The 23059-nt window shown below is 37.5% G+C and overlaps 1 protein-coding gene and 1 pseudogene across 1 annotated transcript in view; one reads left to right on the top strand and one right to left on the bottom strand.

Moving 5' to 3' along the window:
- HFM1 (helicase for meiosis 1) overlaps positions 1-23059 on the bottom strand; it is a 214013-nt gene that overhangs the window by 31600 nt on the left and 159354 nt on the right. Inside the window, exons 21-30 of the mRNA XM_030825053.1 lie at positions 12083-12174; positions 10513-10619; positions 10371-10418; positions 6703-6800; positions 6488-6619; positions 3839-3924; positions 3544-3627; positions 3258-3415; positions 1378-1481; positions 767-913 (exon numbers count right to left, since the gene is read on the bottom strand). Coding sequence (XP_030680913.1) covers positions 767-913; positions 1378-1481; positions 3258-3415; positions 3544-3627; positions 3839-3924; positions 6488-6619; positions 6703-6800; positions 10371-10418; positions 10513-10619; positions 12083-12174 — 1056 coding nt within the window. The remainder of the gene's footprint in view (positions 1-766; positions 914-1377; positions 1482-3257; positions 3416-3543; positions 3628-3838; positions 3925-6487; positions 6620-6702; positions 6801-10370; positions 10419-10512; positions 10620-12082; positions 12175-23059) is intronic.
- On the top strand, positions 15882-16919 carry LOC105738392 (annotated as a pseudogene).

The following is a 23059-nucleotide window of genomic DNA, read 5'->3' as shown; positions in this document are numbered from 1 at the left end:
GTAACTAGCTTGCTTTTGATTTTACAGGCTCATAGGCAGAAGGGACTTGCCTTGTTTCAGATGAGACTTTGAACTGTGGACTTTTGGGTTAATGCTGAAGTGAGTTAAGGCTTTGGCGGACTGTTGGGAAGGTGTGATTGGTTTTGAAATGTGAGGACATGAGATTTGGAGGGGCTAGGGGTGGAATGATATGGTTTGGCTGTGTCCCCACCAAAATCCCAACTTGAATTGAATCTCCCAGAATTCCCATGTGTTGTGGGAGGGACCCAGGGGGAGGTAACCGAATCATGGGGGCTGGTCTTTTTGGTGCTATTCTTGTGATAGTGAATAAGTCTCACGAGATCTGATGGGCTTATCGGGGTTTCTGCTTTTGCTTCTTGCTCATTTTTCTCTCGCCACCACCATCCAAGAAGTGCCCTTCACCTCCTGCCATGATTCTGAGGCCTCCCCAGCCATGTGGAACTGTAAGTCCAATTAAACCTCTTTTTCTTCCCAGTCTCAGGTATGTCTTTATCAGCAGCATGAAAATGGACTAATACATATACCAAAAGATGAATAAAAAAATTTGTCCCCCAACTATCACCCCAATTTGACAAATACTAACTATAAGAATCTCTACTATATACGATTAATGCAATCACTATGAAGCTTAAATATCTAATTCCAGAGTATCCTCAATCTGAGTGTTGCAGTACTATAACACTGATACTCCTTCCTAGCCATACCTTTGCTTTAACATAAAATAGGAATTAATAGAGCTATTTACCTTTATTAGGTCCTGCTATTGTAGATACGTCTGAATGTTTAGAATAGGAAATCCGTGTTTCAGATTTTCTTTGCATAGTGATTTGATTTCCAAACCTCTTGGGTTCTAAGTAAAAGACTGTAAATTTCTGCTGAATATCAAGCCCAACTGGAAAATGAAAAAAAAGTATACAAATGCTTATGTAAGTCATATAAATCCACATATGAGAACACTTATTTCTTTTTATCTCTCTTATATTTTTATAACTTCTAGAGCTAAGAAGTCCAGAAAGTTAAAATATGTTGAAAGGTTAAAAAATATGACAACTAAAAAATTATATATTTATCATTATAAAAATAAAAATCTTCCAACAATAACTGTAATTTAACTATCTAGGAAAATAAAATATCTATAAATGAAAAGATAAACTTTTAATTATGTCATCCTGGTCCATGCTATCTTTTACATATCTAAATACATGAAACTTCCTTTGAAGTTTATTCATATTACCTAAATATATTATTTTTGCATAATACCATTTATACTGTTTTTCTGTACCAGCATAAAGGATGTAATTTTTAAATGCAATTATATTATTTATATTCATGTCTTCATTACTTCAATTAACTTACCAAATTCAGAACTTATTAGATTTATGCTAAGATCTTCAGATTTAAGAGCTCTCTTCACAGCAATCTTTTTAGCCCAACTTCCAGCTTTTAGCAAAACAGAATCCCTGAAAAATAGTATAGTTTAAATAGTGATCCAAACACTGAATGAAATACATATTAATCTTGAAGGGCTGATTGTTCTTAAGAAATATACTCTTTAGTAGTAAACTGAAATCAATTACTGAAAACTGCTTTCCCCAACTTTTAAGGAGGGAGAATAAAGTATCAATGGAACTCTCTTGACCATGATTTTTAAAAAATTAATTAATTTTCTTTTTTTTGAGACAGAGTCTTACTCTGTTGCCTGGACTGGAGTGCAGTGGTGCAATCATACCTCACTGCAGCCACAAACTCCTAGGCTCAGGCAGTCTTCCTGCCTCGGTCTCCTGAGTAGCTGGGACCACAGGCAGGCACATTGGCACTATGCTCAGATTATTTAATTTATTTTTGTAGAAATAGGGTCTCACTTTGTTGCCCAGGCTGGTCTGAAACTCTGGGCTTTAAGTGATCCTCCTGCCTCAGCCTCTCGAAGTGCTGAGATTACAGGTGTGAGCCACCCCATCCGATCCCTAATTTTTTTTAATTACAGCTGTTTCCAAGTTGCATTTACTCATTTTAGTCCCAGTAAGAATATATACTTTGTATCAATAACACATGAGCTTGCCCTTAAATCACTACCATTTTGAACTGGCTATATGTAAGTTACATGTATTATGAGAACAACTTCAATAGTATTTTTAAATTTATATAAAATGGTTTGTATCTAATAACATCACAAACAAACCAGCAACCATTTTTATGACTGAACTTATTTTAGTCTCATGTGGTCATAGACTTGTTAGTCACACAGAACAAAGATTTGTACAATAGCATATTCTCTATAAGTGGGTCATGGTTAGCTGCAGGAGAGCAGTTACCAGTGAAAGGGATATCCTGGTCACTGCAGTCCCTTCAGAAACCTTGCATGCGGCTTTTTGGGAAGGTATCTTCTAGTATACTGGCGCAATTAGGAGATTCCCATTTCAGAATCACTGCCATTCCTGAACTTACAAGTACAGTCATGTGGTTGGGAGTCTAGGCTCTGGATTGGGTTCAAATCTAGACTTTGCTATTAACTAGCTATATGACCATGATTAAGGTTTGATTAATTATAAATCAAACTCAAACTCTTTTTGTCTCAATTTCCTCCTCTACAGAATATGGATAGCACCTGTCTCATACAAATATTAAATAATTCAATATTTGGAACCTACTAAGTGCTAAAAAATATTAGTTATAGCTGCAATTGATATCCTTAGAGATTGCTTATGACATCCTGGGAGAAAATAATGGTACCTGGAAAAATGCTGAAGTAAAAATTAAAGAATGGCATGCTACAGAACTAGATATAAGGGAGGGTACCTCCTCTATACATTTGCTTTGTTTGCTTGGATCCTACAATGGAGCTACAGTAATTTGTCAGATTTTAATTTGGAAGTAGAAGGTATATTTTGAGGTCAGTAGGAGAAAGACTGCATCCAAACAGTAGTAGGGCCATGAATGACTGGAGAAAAGCAGTGAAATAAGAAAGACCTCCTAGAGGTAATATACTCACTTGTTTCAGATCATGGTGAAAGATTTTATACTTTGTTCATTTGAGTACTAAACACAACAATTTAAAACAACAGACCCAATGTTAATATCTTCTTTAATAGAAAAATAGAGAAACTATCCCATTATTGTGTCAGGAAAATGTAATTTAGTTGATCCCACAATGATCTTGTTATTTTTTTTCCAGTAGAATTTTTCTTTTACAGTATATGCTTAGAAATAAAATCAAACATCAGAAATTTCACACTTACATAATCTTGTGCAGATAAACTACTTGATTATCTGCATCACCTATGATTAAGGTAACACAGTGAGAATCCGATGCTGTTCTTTTAGTTTGTAGCTGTTCAAAATTTCTTAATATAACAGTCACTAATATTTCTGCCGTCATATCGCTATATCTTGTAATCTTTAAAAAAGGACAAGTATAAAAAGTGTTAAAAATAATCTTACTTCTCATACTCAGCTGAAGCCTATTTATGGGTAGCTTTATTTCTGAAAAGACAATAAAATATCTAAGAAACAGAAAATACTTACCTGTTCCACTTTAAGTTCATATTTTGGTAGATACATCACAGTTTCTTTTATCTGGGTTCCAAAGGGGGGATGTCTGTTTAAAATCTAAAAATATTTACATCATTATATTCTTACCACAACACTTGAAATTCTTTTAGTAAAATATTTTTTAGAATAAATAGCTTTAATAATGCTTATCACCCAAAACCTTGGTAAGCTGAAATACTTATAACTATGAGAAGGAAAATAACTTTTAATAGAAATAAAGGTAGGCCTTAGAATTTCGATGGAATTAGGAATAAGTGAATATAAATACCAATTCAAGTTCCCTTGCATCTGTCTCTTCTATTTTTTTAAAGGAAGTCAAACCAGCATTTACGATTGCATTTGACAATGTTATACCTGTGGAAAATTAATCAAACAACAACTTAAAAATAATCCACTTTAAATAAAACATATATTTAAATATTTAACAACTAAATTAGTAAAAAAAAAAAAATTTAAGATCCAGTCAAATAACTTAAAAAGTTTTCAGTTGGATTATTTGGTTTGTGACATTATTCAATTATTCATATTTATTCAGACAAATAAAATATGCATTTGCTTTATAAAAGAAAGAAAAACTCTGGTCCACATGACGGATGTTTAGTTTTACTATACGTCATCCATAGTCCAATCACCAAGAGACGTGTATTTTTGTACTCATGCCTGAAAGAAAGGCAACATGATTCAAGAATCATAAAGCAAGGGAATACTGCTTCATGAAGCTATGGCTCTCTGACCATTTCTGTCTTAGAAATACAGTTCTATGTTTCTGTATCTAAACCAGACTTTTTTACTCTACTGCCTAAAACTTCCAATGCTTTTCCATTGTATTTAGAATGAAGTGGCAATTTCCTTACTGGGGCCAAATGTCCTTACCTATATAACTTGACTACAGCCTTTGTCTCAAATCTAATTTCCTCTAACTCTCCTCTTGCTGACTACTCTCCAGTCACTCTTGCTTTCATTTTATTCCTTCCCAGTGGCTCAGCCTGTAATCTCAGCACTTTAGGAGGCCGAGGCGGGTGGATCACCTGAGGTCAGGAGTTCAAGACCAACCTGACCACCATGGAGAAACCCCGTCTCTACTAAAAATACAAAATTAGCTGGGCGTGGTGGCACATGCCTGTAATCCCAGCTACTCAGGAGGCTGAGGCAGGAGAATTGCTTGAACCCGGGAGGCGGAGGTTGCAGTGAGCCAAGATCATGCCATTGTACTCTAGCCTGGGCAACAGAGCGAAACTCCATCTCAAAAACAAACAAACAAACAACAACAAAAAATCAAGTTCATTTTCTTCTTTGGATCCTTCCTATTTCCTTATACTTTCAGAAGGCAGAATTTAAAATTCTTATATGCTTATGAATGAATTTATCCAAATCCCCAAATAGAAGCTACTGAACAGTATAAAATTCCAAAATATTACTACTTTGTCTAAGGCCCATATATTACATGTATTACTGGTGAAGGTATGACCCTATTTCCTTACTCATATATTTACTTGTTCTTGGGAATTTCTCTTAGTTCTTCTTAAGACTCAGCTTCTAGTATTCATAATTCCTTAATGTTCATTTCCATTTCCCCTCAAAATGTTTATTGACTTTTAACTTTTTAGTTTATAGCCACCATTAAAATCAATTTGTATGCATTATTTTTTTCAAGATGCCCAATAACAACTTGGATTTGACTTTTTGTTTAGATTCTCTCACTTTTCTATTATATGATTTTTTTTTTTTCTGGGCAATATTTGCTTTTCTGTTTAGCTGTAATGAGCGTGTGTGAAAACAGGTTAGTTTCAACAATCTGGAAGGGACAGAATGCAAGGGATGCCCATATTGACAATACTCTAGAAAGCCAGAAAGATTGGCTTTTTCAAGTATAATGAAATTTACTAGTAACCACTTAGCCGAATTTCAAAATTTTCTAAATGTTGTATGGAACCACCTTTCCAATTGAAACTCTTGCCTTTGTGGGATGGATGTGATATTTGGTTGCCAGGACTTCTGTAAGAAGGTGAGCCTTTCCATCAGGAATCTCTCCCCTTACTTTCACTAGCCAATCCCCACTTCACCCCAGCTCCCATGACTTCCTAGTCAGCCCTCTGCCACCCCACTGATTTCAAATTTCCAGATACAAAAGGTAGGACTTCTTCATAAACAGTTGGTAATCTTTGTTCAAATAAATAACAAAACATCCCTAAAAATCCATTATTTAATTTGTTGATACCCCCAAGATGCATACAAAATTGTGAAACTAACAAGGCTGTCAGTGATGAGATAGTCACTCTCTTTTTAGAATTCTAGCTATCTAAGAAAGAATAGGGTCACAAGGTCACAGGTACCAAACAGGAAAATCCTTTGTAAATGGTACTCCCTACAGTCTCATAGCACACACTACACAAGGTCCCTATAGACAAAATAATCAGGCACAATCTTTTGTCTACAGAATCTCTATGAAAATCAGTATTAATACCCTACTGTTATTGAAAACCAAAAAAAAAAATTAAGACATAAAGAAGTAACAATTTTCTGTAATGAGTTAGGAGTGGCTGGGACTGCTAACTCTGTACCTTGTAATTGAGATCAAAACAAAATATTAGTCATAAAAGTGGAAGAGAGGGCATCACATAGTTACCTAATTACTATACCCAAATTTCCCTCTTGGTATGAGAAAAAATTTTCAAATGAGAGCATTAATTTTTATTAGGTTTCTCATGTACTCATGTATCATTCAGTTGATTTCAAATGGAATCCTTTAAGCAGGAGCAAATGAAAATCAGATTTTCGAAAGTAAAGTACAGCACTTATTTAAGCCTACAAATATCTTGCTTGAGGGTCTGTAATCATCACAGAATAATCTTACTAACAGTGAATACAAAATAAATTGCAGACATGGCCAAACTGCCTGCCTGTATTCAGTACCTACCAATTTTTTCCAGTTGTTTGGATACATGCAGAGAATTTTCCCAAAGTTTACACTTAAAACATTTAGCTAAAATCAAACTATTCAATAGTACAGCAAACTTCTTTTCTTGAGCAGCTACAAAATCTGACAACCCTAAAAAAAAAGTTTCCAGTATTAAATCTGATATACCAGTTTATTGGAAAAAATATTTAAAATCCACTAATCCTGTAACATACATCTTGTAATTCGGGAGCCATGTCTGAAAATCTTTGCGGTATCTTGTGTCAAAGCAAAATCTTGTATGGGAATGCATCCTAGTTGAGCCTGAATAAGACTGGGGGAAAGAAAAAAAATTGTTACTCCCTTTTAAGGGTTATCTATCTCCCAGTATTTGATATCACTCACTGAAGTATTCCTTCTTAAAACTTTTCTCTGCCTTAATTTCTGCAATACTATATGATTCTCTATCTTGCATAATTATTATTGCAGGTCAATAATAAAAGTTCATTCCTTTTTCCCCAAATCCTCAAAGTTGTCTTTATTTATTTATTTATTGCTCTTCTTTATTCACTCAATCTCTCTAAAAGATCTCATTTCTTCTCAGACTTTCATTATAATCTCTAGATTGATAAAAATTACAGGAGACTTTCACTTAGACTGTTACTTTAATCTCAGCTATCTCAAATTGTTTTCATATTCTCCTCCAATACAGTTCTATCTTTTGGCTCTACTATTTCTTCTCAAGGAATTAGAGAAAAATAATACAATTTGTTTAATCAACACATTTTTATTAAATGCTTATTAAGTGCCAGGCATAGTATTAGGTGCTGATAATTCTGTTCAGTGTATGAAGGTCAGTAGCATATTAGCTGGTTATTCAAAACCAGCAGCTGCTTGGCTACTAAATTTGAGGTGTTAGTTGTATAAGGGGAAAAAAGACACTAGTGCCTACATGCCTAGTATATCCCGGGTTCTTTGCTACCTGTTTTGCCCATAAACTTACCTAATCAGGCATTGATATGTAAATCACTGATGATTCTAACTAAAATTACTGTACTTATTATTACTCTCTTACGGGGATCTCTTTTAAAAAACAAATTTCTTCCTAAACTCCTCAGTAGAAGGAGGTCTCTTGATAAGACCAAAACAGTCAGCTATACAAAGAAAAAGGGCAGAATAGTTATATTTCATGATTTAGTTTAGCAGAAGATATGTGAAAATTGAAAGAAGTAATCAACTCACTTCCTGGAATGGATGTATACAGCTGAAATTTAAACTATTCACTTTTTTTGGCTATGGTATATGCTTCTGAAAATTATTTTATATCATCTATTAAGAAATAGTTACAAAGATACACAGTATACTATCAAAGAAGGAGCTGATGGAAAAATGTAAATGGGGTGCTTTTAAATGCTGGGCAAATAAAACTCCTTGTTAAGCTACCTAGGGATGCACAAATGTGGAGTAAGAAATTGCTGGAGTAAAAATAAGACTTTTGAAGTAATATTTATTTATATTAAAAGCAATCTTTCTAATAATAAATAGGACACTTTTCAACATCATACTTCCCTGTCAGAAATCTTATTTCAAGAAGCAGTAATAAAACAGGGATAGGAGGAAGGACAGGGATTTAAGCTAGTAGGTACAGAACCATGGCAGGGCTCTCTGTTTCTCTGCACCAGATAAGGCAAGCAGTGATGTCCTGTGATCTTACCCCTGAGCTTGTCCTCAGCAGAAACAGAAGTGCCACAGCCTCAGGTGAGGTGGCACCTCTACCACCTCAACTAACAGGGGCAGAGTTACATGGTAGTTATGACTAACCCAGGGTTAGTAAAAGAATTAAATGAGATAAAGTATTGATTCGGTTAGAATTACATTCATGACCAGACCATATCAGTTTACACACAAACGGTTTATTCTTGTGTGTAAAAGCGGAATCCAGAGTTGGGAAGTCCAGGGCTTCATATGGTGGCTCCACATCATACCCTGTCAGTTCACTGAAAAATACCAGTTAGAGAAAACAGAGCTAGTGCTGAAGAGGGAAGACCTAGGAATTAAAGCTAGGAAGAATTTAAAAATAGACTTAAATTAAAAGGGCAGAGCCAGGCACACTGGCTCATGCCTGTAATCCCAGCACTTTGGGAGGCCGAGGCACTGGCTCATGCCTGTAATCCCAGCACTTTTGAGGTCAGGAGTTGGGGACCAGACTTGCCAACATGGTGAAACCCTGTCTCTACTAAAAATACAAAAATTAGCCAGGTGTGATGGTGTGCTCCTGTAATCACAGCTACTCCAGAGGCTGAGGCAGGAGAATTGCTTGAGCCCGGGAGGCAGAGGTTGCAGTGAGCTGAGATCATGCCATTGCACTTGAGCCTGGGCCACAGTGCGACACTCTGTCTCAAAATAAATACATAAATAAAAATAATAAAAAGCGCAGAAACCAGAAACTTGAAGGATAAAATCCTAAAACTAAGAATATTAACATCTACTTGGAGAAGAACAGATTTGAAGTTCAGCAAAGTAATAGGGATATGACAAAGCCATGAAAAAGGTAACTATTAGCCATCATCACCTACCAAAAGACTATAAATTTTGGATTAAGACCCCTCCATCCCACATATACGCATATTCTCTCTTCTTGGCTATGCTTAAATAAGATGCACAAAGGCAGGAAATGATAATGGGAATCTAAATTATGATATGTATAAAAACAATTATAAAGTATAATAATTAACTTTAAAATCTGACAGCTTCAATCAAAAGAATATACTACCCAATTTAAGGCAAAGTTAATGGAAGCACTGAAAGTGCAAATAAAGTGTTCCCAACAAAATGAATGTGGAAAAATACTTGATTTAATCTGACTCAATAATTTATGCAACACAGTATACTGGGGGAAAAAATGAGAAAATCAAGAGTTCTAGATAGCAACATAACCTTGGCAAAGTCATAACTTATCTGGGCATCACTTATGTCATTTGTAAAATGAGAGGATTGGGCTATATGACCTCTTAAGTTTACTATGATCTCTAAGGATATATGAATTTATAGAAATAAATATTTGAATATAGAAGTACAGCTAAGAAAATAAACATTAACTTCTGTGGTACAAGCTACAAATCTGCCTGACGAGTTGTAAACAACAATGAGAAGACTGTCTTACAGACTTAAAGGTATTCGGAAGATAAAATTTAATGAGATGTCAGGAAGAATCCCAAAGAAAGAATGGTCTTCTCTAGCTATGGAGGAAAAAAAAATTCTTTGGCTAATTGGTTTTATTGAGCCACATTGAAAAAGATCATTTCTCCTTAAATTACATAACACTAAGACCTACATACTCAGACAGCCAAGCACTCAGTATAGCAGAAAACAGTATCATTGCATTTGTGATTGAAAACTGCTAAAAGTCACAAGTTACAGTGTAACCTTAATTTACTCTTTCAATTACTAGTCTCTGTACAAACTCCCCATTTTTGGCAGAACAGGCATCCACTGTCACATATACACTCCTTCACTCATGATTTTGCTTTTACTCTTTGTCTCTCCCAGAATGCCACTACCATTCAGTAGACATTTATTACACAGGTTTTCATACTGTCCATTATTTTTAAATGTACTACTGTCATTCAAGCTAACTTGAAAGCTCCTGACAATGAGAAGCATAAGAAGCATGTCTTCATTCAACCGTCCACCTTGCCTCAACAGAATACACTCTAAAAAAATGTTCGCTAAGAAAAAGCATTCACAAATCATCAATTTTAAAGTCTGAGAGTTCTAAAAAATTAATTTCACATCCACATTCTGACTCATTTTTATGTAATTTTTTCTGTATTAAGAAAAACAAATTTAAAATATTTTAAAACCAAAAAAAAAGAAAACTTTCGTAAGTATGAATCATCTTTACCAATTTACTTTCATTTCTCTTGTTTTAATTCTTCCTTCCATTGGAAATCTGTAAATAAAACCACATGGCAAAACATTATTATTATTTATTTAAATTAAATAAAACCTCTTAAAATTATTTAAAACATATGTAATTTCTGTACCTGATAGTCATCCGATTTGGATCTTTGTTCAAAGTATTCAGTGTTTTCTTTTCATTTATCCTTAACTGTATATCTAGAAATTCCTTGCAGCCAGCTATCAATGTAACCTATAACATTTCAGTAGTTGTCCATTTAATGAAGTCTGTTTTTTATTTCCTCTCATCCTTTCTCCAAATTTATTTTTCATACTGCCTTAAACCATCACAGTTTTATCAATGAACATAACAGAGTTAAAAACCTGCTTTATACATTTTGCTTCTTTAAGGATTCATTCATTCACTAACAAACGCTTACAAACTCCTATTATATACCAGACACTGCATTAGACACCAAGACTATACCAGTAAGACTTTAAAGATTAACAAGATAGAATTTAAAATATCTAGCCCAGTGCCTATCACATAGTAATAAATAAGTCCTCAATAAACACTGTTTTTGTTACTACTACTACTACTACTACCACTATTCTACTGTTCTATAGTTTGCGAATCATTATCTCAATTGAGGGTAATTTAGGCATAGAAAGAATGTTTTAGATATTAGGAAATTTGGATTCTAGAGCCTACTTCTGCCAGATGACAAACAAAGCAGTCTCTGTGCTTTGGTTTCCCACATATCTAAAATGGAACTAACACTTGTTTTAATTTTCTTACACACTTGCTAAACTCAAGATCAGATGAGTTAATGTTAATAGTGGGTGTTTTCGACTCTTGATTTCTCCTTAGTTAAGAATAATGTTTACACAAAAATACAAACCTTCTATTTTTCATCAATTGTTGTTTATGTGACTCCTCATTAATAACTGGAATTCTACTGTGCAATTTTTACTATAATAATCTTACCACAGTAATCAAATTAGATATTTTAAATAAAAATGAATGGTTAAATTTGAGAGTAAATATTTTCTTTTATAAATATTGTTTCATATTCATGTCCTGAGTAAAGGAAGAAAGGACCAATGCAGTTACCATATACCAATGACATGCCTATGGTTCTGTTCACTGCTGCAGCTGCAAAGTTGCCCCATTGTTGATATTTTAGCATAACCTGTTATTATTCCCATTTTTTCTGCAATCAGTTCTTTTATCTGGGTCATCACCAATACTATTCTATTTCCATTGTTCTCACTATTCTGACCCAAAATATTTAGTGAAGGGTTGCAAGTACATGGCACACATGCTGCATGCAACTCACTGTCCTTCACTCATGGCAGACTTTCCTAATATACCACACCATATCATCTTGGAATCTTTCTTACATATTATTACATTGTGTAGCCACTACCAAGGTAATTAGCATTATCACCTAAGTTGTAAAGTAGTTGCCATACCTATTTCAGTTTTGTATATAAGTTTTCTTAGCTCTGATATGAGTTAAAACAGAAAATATATTCTAAGAAAGACTATTCCATATCTCATGATCAGAATTATACCAGAGGATATATCTTAGAAATGCTTTCTTTTCTGCTCATTCATTCTTAAATTATATGAGATACACAAATTAGTTGTTTCTCAAATATTATTTTATACTATACCATTATGTATTTATTTTCTAGTGAAAATGAATTTACCAGATCTGATAAGGTTTCTTTTCCACTGATTGTATAAAATTTCTTCACCGTCTCAAATGTAATATAATACCAAGCCATCAATCTTCCTGCTTCTGTAAGAAAAGATGGAAAAATGAACGACCGTCCATTCTCCCCTCATCAGCTGAAACAACTTGTTTTTTTATGTTTAACGAACATTTCCTGAGGGGAGGAGAAGCAAGATGGTACAACAGAAGCCTAGACCATTGGTCCTCGCTGCAGGAACACCAAATTTTAACAACAATCTGCGCACACAAAAGCACTCTAATTGCTTCTCTGCACACAGAAAAGCACTGTCACAAGAATCAAAAATCAGGTACCAGCTTGGCCATAGCTGGGTAGAGAAACAAGGAGGCTCTCGGGGTCTCCAAGTCCAGGCCTAGGCTCTTAGACAGCATTTCTGGACCTGCCCTGGGCCAGAGGGGGAGCCTACTGCCCTGAAGGATGAGTCCCAGGCCTGGCAGCATTCACTATAAGCTGACAGAAGAGCCCTTGGGCTTTAAGTGAACCTCAGTGATGACTTGGCACAACCCCCTGAGGACCAGTGAAGGTGGTGGCCACAGGCAGAGACTCTTCTAATCCCTGGCTCTCAGACAGTCTCTCAGACAGTATCTCTGGACACACCCAGGACCTGGGGGAACTCACCATCCCGAAGGGAAAGGCCTTGGGAAGGCCCAGTGCTGTGCTGGCTTCAGGTCTGACCCAGCACAGTCCCAGCCCACAGGAGTGCTTACATCAGCATAGCCCCAATTCCAAGTGGCTCAGCACAGAGAGAGAGAATCTGTATTTTTGAGAGAAAGTAAGGGAAAAGAACAAGAGTCTTTGCCTGGTAGTCCAGAGAATTCTTCTCGATCTTATCCATGACCACCAAGGTGGTAGGTCTACGAATCTGCAAAAACCACAGCATAATTGGGCTTATGGCCAAAGTCCCTTTGAATACCTGGAAAGTCTTCTCAAGAAGGACAGGCAAAAACAAGCTCAGACTGTGAAGACTAGAATAAATACCTAGCTGCTGAATGCTTAGACACCAAAGAACACCTCCAGGAAAACATGACCTCACCAAGTGAACTAAACAAGGCAGCAGGAATCAATCCTAGAAAAAGAGAGATATGTGACCTTCCAGACAGAGAATTCAAAATGGCTGTTTTGAAGAAACTCAAAGAAATTCAAGATAACACAGAGAAAGGATTCAGAATTCTATCAGATAAATTTAACAAAGAGATTGAAATAATTAAAAAGAATTAAGCAGAAATCCTAGAGTTGGAAAAATGCAATGACATGCCGAACAATGCATCAGAGTATCTTAACAGCAACACTGATCAAGCAGAAGAAACAGTACGTGAGCTTGAAGACAGGGTATCTGAAAATACATAGTCAGAGGAGACAAAAGAAAAAATAATTTAAAAAAAAATGAAGCACACCTACAAGATCTGGAAAATAGCCTCAAAAGGGCAAATCTAAGTTATTGACCTTAAAGAAGCAGTATAGAAAGAGATGGCAGTAGAAAGTTTATTCAAAAGCATAGTATCACAGAACATCCCAAACACAGAGGAAGATATCAACATTCAAGTAAAAGAAGGTTATAGAATACCAAGCAGATTTAACCCAAAGAAAGCTACCTCACGGTATTTAATAATCAAACTCCCAAAGGTCAAGGATAAAGAAAGGATCCTAAGCTCAGCAAAAAACAAATAGCACACAATGGAGCTCCAATGTGTCTGGCAGCAGACTTTTCAGTGGAAACCTTACAGGCCATGAGAGAGTGGCAGGACATATTTAAAGTGCTAAAGAAAAAAAAAAAACCCTTTTACTCTGGAATAGTATATCTGCTGAAAATATCCTTTAACACTGAAGGAGAAATAAAGAGCTTCCTAGACAAACAACAGCTGAGGGATTTCATCAATGCCAGACCTGTCCTCTAAGAAATGTTCAAGGAGGTTCTTCAATCTGAACGAAAAGGATGTTAATGAGCAAGAAGAAAATCATTTGAAAGTACAAAACTCACTGGTTATAGTAAGCACACAGGAAAACACAGAACATTATAACACTGTAATTGTGGTGTGTAAACTTCTCTTGACTTAAATAGACTAAATGATGAAGCAATCAAAAATAATAGCTACAACAGCTTTTCAAGACATAGAATAATAAGATGTAAAGGGAAACAAGAAAAAGGTAAAAAGCACGGGGATGAAGTTAGAGTGTTTATTAGTTTTCTTTTTACATTTTTGTTTGCTTGTTTAGGCAATCAGTGTTAGGTTATCATCAGTGTGAAATAATGGGTTACAAGACAGTATTTGCAAACCCCATGGTAACCTCAAATTGAAAGACATACAACAGATACACAAAAAATGAAAAGCAAGAAATTGAAGCATGCCACCAGAGAAAACCACCTTCACTGAACGGAAGACAGGAAAGACAGAAAGAAGGAAGAGAAGACTGTAAAACAACCAGAAAACAAATAACAAAATGGCAGGAGTAAGTTCCTACTTACCAATAATAACATTGAATGTAAATGGACTAAACTCTCCAATAAAAATACACAGACTGAGGCTGGGCATAATGGGTCATGCCTATAATCCCAGCAATTTGCAAGGCCACGGCAGGAGGATTGCCTGAGCTCAGCACTTTGAGACAAGCATGAACAACATGGCAAAACCCCATCTCTACCAAAAATACAAAAAAATTAGCCAGGAATGGTGGCACGTGCCTGTGATCCCAGCTACTTGGTGGGGCTGAGGTAGGAGGGTCACTTGAGCCTGGGAGGTGGAGGTTATAGTGAGGAGCACCCAGATATATAAAGCAAATATTATTAGAGATACAGAGAGAGATAGGCCCCAATATGATGATAGCTGGAGACTTCACCCCACTTTCAGCACTGAACAGATCATCCAGACAGAAAATTGACAAAGAAACATCAAACTTAATCTGCACTATAGACCAAATGGACCTAATAGATATTTACAAAACATTTCATCCAACAGCTGCAGAATACACATCTTTCTCATCAGCACATGGATCATTCAAGGAGAGACCATGTTAGGTCACAAAACAGGTCTTAAAACAGTTTTAAAAACTGAAATAATATCAAGCATCTTCTGGAATAAAACTAGAAATAAATAGCAAAAGGAATTTTGGACACTACACAAATACATGGAAATTAAACAACATGCTCCTAAATGACCAGTGCATCAATGAATAAATTCAGATGAAAATTGAAAAATTTCTTGAAACAAATGATAATGGAAACACAACATACCAAAACCAATGGGATACAGAAAAGTAGTATGAAGGGGAAAGTTTATAGCTACAAGTGCCTACATCAAAAAAGAAGAAAAATGTCAAATAAAAAACCTAATGATGCATCTTAAAGAACTAGAAAAGCAAGTGCTAACCAAACACAAAATTAGTAGAAGGAATAATAAATGTCAGAGCAGAAAAACAATTGAAATGAAGAAAACAATACAAAAGACCAATGAAACAAAAATGTTGGTTTCTAGAAAAGGTTAACAAAATTGACAAACCTTTAGCCAGACTAAGAAGAAAAAGAAGGGCTGAGTGTCAGGTGACCCGCAGCTAAGCTGAGGAGGGAAAGCGGGCTTAGGACCGCCTGCCCAGGGCAACCCTGAACCAAGCTTTAGCCGCCAAGGCCTCGTGTCCCAAAGGCCAGTCATCCCTCCTCTGTGTTGCCATAGGTATTCAAGGCCTGGCCAAACTAAATGCTGATGTGGCCCCCAGTGCCACCCGGGAGAATGACATCAAGAGCTACTTTGGCCATAAGGTGGCCATTGATGCCTCTATGAGCATTTATCAGTTCCTGATTGCTGTTCGCCAGGGTGGGGATGTGCTGCAGAAAGAGGAGGGTGAGACCACCAGCCATCTGATAGGCATGTTCTACCGCACGATTTGCATGATGGAGAACGGCATCAAGCCCGTGTATGTCTTTGAGGGCAAGCCGCCACAGCTCAAGTCAGGTGAGCTGGCCAAATGCAGTGAACTGCGGGGCTGAGGCAGAGAAGCAGCTGCAGCAGGCTCAGGCTGCTGGGGCCGAGCAGGAGGTGGAAAAATTCACTAAGCGGCTGGTGAAGGTCACTAAGTAGCACAATGATGAGTGCAAACATCTGCTGAGCCTCATGGGCATCCCTTATCTTGATGCACCCAGTGAGGCAGAGGCCAGCTGTGCTGCCCTGGTGAAGGCTGGCAAAGTCTATCCTGTGGCTACCGAGGACATGGACTGCCTCACTTTCAGCAGCCCTGTGCTAATGCAACACCTGACTGCCAGTAAAGCCAAAAAGCTGCCAATCCAGGAATTCCACCTGAGCTGGATTCTGCAGGAGCTGGAACCAGGAACAATTTGTGGATCTGTGCATCCTGCTAGGCAGTGACTACTGTGGGAGTATCCAGAGTATTGGGCCCAAGCGGGCTATGGACCTCATCCAGAAGCACAAGAGCATCGAGGAGATCGTGTGGCGACTTGACCCCAACAAGTACCCTTGTGCCAGAAAACTGGAAGGCTTACCAGCTCTTCTTGGAACCTGAGGTGCTGGGCCCAGAGTCCGTAGAGCTGAAGTGGAGCGAGCCAAATGAAGAAGAGCTAGTCAAGTTCGTGTGTGGTGAAAAGCAGTTCTCTGAGGAGCGAATCCACAGTGGGGTCAAGAGGCTGAGTAAGAGTCACCAAGGCAGCACCAAGGGCCGCCTGGATGATTTCTTCAAGGTGACTGGCTCACTCTCTTCAGCTAAGCGCAAGGAGCCAGAATCAAAGGGATCCACTAAGAAGAAGGCAAAGACTGGGGCAGCAAGGAAGTTTACAAGGGGAAAGTAAATGTGTTTCCCCATTATACCTCCTTGACACCAGAATATTTGCCCTCTTGTACCCTTAAGAGCTACAGCTAGAGAAACCTTCACAGGGGTGGAGAGAGGATTCTAAGATGTTTCTAGCATGACCCTTTTCAGTAGTGCTAGTCCCTTTTTCACTTGATCTTAATGGCAAGAAGGCCACAGAGGTACTTTTCCTTTTTTAGCTCAGGAAAGTATGTCAGGCTCAAACCACTTCTCAGGCACTTTAATGGACGGACACTAAGTCCATTGTTACATGAAAGTGACAGATAGCAACAAGTTTTGGAGAAGAGAGAGGGAGATAAAAGGGGGAGACAAAAGATGTACAGAAATGATTTCCTGGCTGGCCAACTGGTGGCCAGCGGGAGGTGATGGTTGACCTAGACTGCTTTTCTGTCTTGTTCAGCCTTGACCCACCTTGAGAGACAGCCATCAGGAAGGCACATCTTAGCAGATGGGAGGAACTGCTGAGAGAAGACAGGCAGAGAGCTGGAGCCCCTGGAGATGACTGTGTCTGTGTTTGTGACTGATTACTGGCTGTGTCTTGGGTGGGCAGAAACTCGAACTTGCTATGTAATTTGTGTCTAGTTATTCAGAGGAGTAAGATGGTGATGTTCATCTGGCAATCACCTGAGTTGAGACTTTGGGGTAAGACACTGGTTTTCATGTGCTGTTTTTGTTTTAAAGTTACGAAGAAAAAAGTCAATAAAATTATAAAAGTAAAAAAAAAAGAAGAAAAAGAAAAGATCCAAATAAATAAAATCAAAGATGAAAAAGGAGGCATTACAACTGATACCATACAAATTCAAAGGATCATTAGTGGCTACTAAGAGCAACTATATGCCAATAAATTGGAAAATCTAGAATAAATGAACAAATTCCTAGACACATACAACCTACTAAGATTGAACCACGAAGAAACCCAAAACTTGAACAGAAAAATAATAAGTAATGAGATTGAAACCATAATAAAGTCTCCCTGTAAAGAGAAGCCTGGGACCCAATGGCTTCACTGCTGAATTCTACCAAACATTTAAAGAAGAACTACCACAAATCCTGCTCAAAAACTGTTTCAAAAAACAGAGGAGGAGGGAATACTTCCAAACTTACTCTACTAGGACGTTATTACCCTGATACCACAACCAGACAAAGACGTATCAAAAAAGGGAAACTACAAGCCAATATCTTTGATGAATATTGTTGCAAAAACCTTCAACAAAATACTAGCAAACCAAATTAAACAACACACTAAAAGGATTATTCAATATGACCAAGTGGGGTTTATCCCAGGGATGCAAGGATAGTTCAACATATACAAATCAACCAATGTGATACATCATATCAAGACAATGAAGAACAAAAATCACAAATGATGCTTAAAAAGCATTCGATAAAATTCAACATCCATTCATGATAAATACCCTAAAAAACTGGGTATAGAAGGAATAATAAAGCCATATATCATGACCCACAGCTAGTATCATACTGAATGGGGACAAATGGAAAAGCTTTCCTCTAAGATACAGAATATGACAAGGATGCCCACTTTCACCACTGTTATTCACCATAGTATTGGAAGTCCTAGCTAGAGCAATCAGATAGGAGAAATTAATAAAGGACATTTGCTTGGAAAGGAAGAAGTCAAATTATCCTTGTTTGCAGATGAAATAATCTTATATTTGGAAAAACATAAAGAATCCACAAGAAAACTGTCAGAAATAATAAATTCAGTAATGTTGCAGGATACAACATCAACATGTAAAAATCAGTAGCATTCCTATATGCCAACATTGAAAACTCTGAAAAAGAAATAAAAAGTAATCCCATTTATAATAGCCACAACTAAAATTAAATATCTAGGAAGTAACGAAAGAAGTAAAAGATCTTTGTAATTAAAACTATAAAACACTGATGAAAGAAATTGAAGAGGAAACCAAAAAATGAAAAAATATTCCATGAAAAACCTGAAAAAGAAATAAAAAAGTAATCCCATTTATAATAGCCACAACTAAAATTAAATATCTAGGAATTAATGAAAGAAGTGAAAGATCTTTGTAATTAAAACTATAAAACACTGGTTGGGTGCAGTGGCTCATGCCTGTAATCCCAGCACTTTGGAAGGCAAAGGTGGGCAGATCACTTCAGGTCAGGAGTTTGAGACTAGCCTGGCCAACATGGCAAAACCCTGTCTCTAATAAAAATATAAAAATTAGCTGGGTGTGATGGCAGGCGCCTGTAATCCCAGCTACTCAGGAGGCTGAGGCAGGAGAATTGCTTGAACCCGAGAGGCAGAGGTTGCAGTGAGCTGAGATTGCACCACTGCACTCTAGCCTGGGCGACAGAGGGAGACTCCATCTCAAAAACAAAGAAAGAAAGAAACACAACAACTATAAAACACTGATGAAAGAAATTGAAGAGGACACCAAAAAATGAAAAAATATTCCATGTTCATGGATTGGAAAAATCAATATTGTTAAAATTTCCACACTACCCAAAGTAATCTAGAGATTCAGTGCAATCCCTATCAAAATACCAACAGGGGCACCTCCTAGTGGCCATCACCATAGCTCCTTAGCCAGCAGATGCCACTGAACCATTAGATGGACCCTGCCGATGTGCACCCACCAACAGCCTCCTCGCTTTGCCAACACACACCTGTCTGCAGCCTCCCCCAACCACTCTGCTGGCATGCACTCAACCATGGCCTCCCCGCGTCGCTTTGCTAGCATGCACATGGTGCATGGACCTTGTCACCACAGCCCCACCCCCACCAGTGCCACTGGTACATGCAGATCCCACTATGCTGCTGTCTTGCCACTGCTGATACACTGCAAACATGGACCCTGCTGTGCCACCACCACTGGTGCACATACCCAGACCTCACCATGCTACTATCCAGCCACAGTTGGCATTACACATGAATGCGTACCCTTCTGCCACTGCCCCATTTAAGTGTGGTTGCCAGTGAACCAGGAACACCTCTAACCCTCCAGTGCAGCAGGTACTTAACCTCGAGGGGCCAGCAAACAAAGCCATGAGCATGCAGCCCAGGAGCACTGAGATGAGCCCAAGCCCTCTGAAATCATACAGAAACAAAGCCAGTCAACTAAACCCAACTTATGCCACAGTAAATCTCAATGGCATCAAGGAATATAAAAGAAAAAGCCCCATCTGAAGGACAGCAACTTCAAATATTAAAGGAACATCAGCCCAGACAGACGAAAAACAATTAGTCTGTCTGGGCTGATGTTCTTGCCAGAAAGCAAGAACTCTGGCAACTCAAAATGCCAGAGTGTTTTCTTACTTCCAAACAACCACAAAGCTCCCCAGCAATGGTTCTTAACCAGGCTGAAATGGCTGAAATGTCAGACCTAGAATTCAGAATCTGGATGGCAATGAAGATCATCAAGGTTCATCAGAAAGTTGAAGTCCAATCTAAGAAATCTAAGGAACCCAGTAAAATGATTAACAGGTGAAAGACAAAATTGCCATTTTAAGAAAGAATCAAACGGATCTGATAGAGCTGAAAAACTCACTGCAAGAATTTCATAATACAACTGGAAGTATTAACAGCAGAATAAATCAAGCTGAGGAAAGAATCTCAGGGCTCAAAAACAAGGTTTTCAAATCTACTCAGTCAGAGAAAAATACAGAAAAAAGAATAAAAAAGAAAGAACAAAACCTCCAAGAAATATGGGATTATGTAAACAGACCAAAATTTAAAACTCATTGGTAGTCTTGAAAGAGAGGGAGAGAGAGAGAGCAAGAAACTTGGAAAATATAATTAAGAATACAGTTCAAAACATTTCCCTGACCTTGCTAAAGGGGTCAACATTCAAATTCAGAAAATTCAGAGAACCCAGTGAGATACTATGTAGAACAGCCATCCCCCAAGACACATAGTCATCACATTCTCCAAGGTCAATGGGAAAGAAAAAATATTAAGGGCAGCTAGACAGAAAGGGCAGGTTACCTACAAAGGGAAACATATAAAGCTAACAGCAGATCTTTCAGCAGCTCTTTTAGCAAAAATCTTACAGGCCAGAGGAGTTTGGGGGCCTATATTAAGCATTTTTTTGACAGGGTCTTACTCTGTCACCCAGGATGGATGGCAGTGGTGCAATCTTGGCTCACTGCAACCTCCTCCTCCCAGGCTCAAGTGATCCTGCCACTGCAGCATCCTAAGTAGCTGGGACTACAGACACATGCCATCATGCTCAGCTAATTTTTAGAAAAATTTTTTGTAGAGACAAGGTGTCATTATATTGCTCAGACTGGTCTCAAACTTCTGGGCTCAAGTAATCCTCCTGCCTCAGCCTCCCAAAGTGCTGGGATTACAGGCATAAGCCACTGTGCCCAGCCTTGGCATTCTTAAAGAAAAGAAACTCAAACCAAAAGTTTCATATCCAGCCAAACTAAGCTTCATCAATGAAAGAGAAACAAAATCCTTTTCAGATAAACTAAGGGAATTGTTTGCATCAGACCTGCCTTATGAGAGGTCCTTAAGACAGTACTAAACATAGAAATGAAAGACCATTACTGGCCACCACAAAGACCACTTTAGTATCTAGACCATTGACACTATAAAGCAACTACATAACATAACATAACATAACATAACATAACATAACATAACATAACAAGTCTACATAACAACACAATGACGAATCTACACATACCAATATCAACCTTGAATATAAACAGACTATAATACCCCACTTAAAAGGCGCAAAGTGACAAGTTGGATAAAGAAGCAAAACCCAACTGTATGTTGTCTTCAAGAGACCCATCTCATATGCAATAACACCCATAGGCTTAAAGGGATGGAGAAAAATCTACCAAGCAAATGGAAAACAAAAAAAGCAGGGGTTGCTATTCTAATTTCAGACAAGACAGACTTTATACCATCACTATCAAAAAGGACAAAGAAGGACACTGATAATGATGAAAAGTTCAATACAACAAGAAGATTTAACTATCCTAAATACATATGCATCTAATACTAGAGCACACAGATTCATAAAACAAGTTTTTATACACCTACAAAGAGACTTAGATACCTACACAATGTTGGGAGGCTTCAACACCCCACTAACAGTATTAGACAGATCATGGGGGCAGAAAACAAATAAAAATATTCAGGACCTAAACTTGAAATTTGACTAAATGGACCTAACAGACATCTACAGAACACTCTATCCAACAACAACAAAATATACATTCTTGTCATCTGCACATGTAACATACTTTAAAATCAACCACACACTCAGCTATAAAGCAATTCTCAACAAATTCAAAAAAAAAAATCATACCAGGCACATTCTTAGACCACAATGCAGTAAAAACAGAAATCAATACAAAGATCTTTCAAAGCCATACAATTACATGAAAATTAAACAACATGCTTCTGAAAGACTTTTCTGAAAATAATGAACTTAAGGCAGAAATCAAGATATTCTTTGTAACTGATGAAAACAAAGGTAGAACATAGCAGAATATCTGATATACAAGTAAAACAGTGTTCAGAGAAAAGTTTATGGCACTAAATGCTTATATCAAAAAGCTAGAAGTATCACATTAACAACCTAACTAATATCAGACCTAGAGGAACTAGAAAAGCAAGAGCAAATCAACCCCAAAGCTGGCAGAGGAATAGAAATAACCAAAATCAGAGCTGAAGTGAACAAAATTGAGAGACATAAAACCACACAAATGATCAACAAAACCAGATATTGGTTATTTGAAAGAATAAATAAGATTGATAGACTGCTAGCTAGAATAACAAACAAAAAAAACCAGAAACTAGGCCAGGCGCGGTGGCTCACGCTTGTAATCCCAGCACTTTGGGAGGCTGAGGCGGGCGGATCACGAGGTCAGGAGATCGAGATCACGGTGAAACCCTGTCTCTACTAAAAATACAAAAAAATTAGCCAGGCGTGGTGGAGGGCGCCTGTAGTCCCAGCTACTCGGAGAGGCTGAGGCAGGAGAATGGCGTGAACCCAGGAGGCGGAGCCTGCAGTGAGCCGAGATTGCGCCACTGCACTCCAGCCTGGGCGAAAGAGCGAGACTCCGTCTCAAAAAAAAAAAAAAAAAAAAAAAAAAAAACAGAAACTAGACAAATAAACA

The sequence above is a fragment of the Nomascus leucogenys genome, chromosome 12, assembly GCF_006542625.1.
Source record: "Nomascus leucogenys isolate Asia chromosome 12, Asia_NLE_v1, whole genome shotgun sequence".
Lineage (NCBI taxonomy): Eukaryota > Metazoa > Chordata > Mammalia > Primates > Hylobatidae > Nomascus > Nomascus leucogenys.
This window is presented reverse-complemented; position numbering and strand designations above follow the sequence as displayed.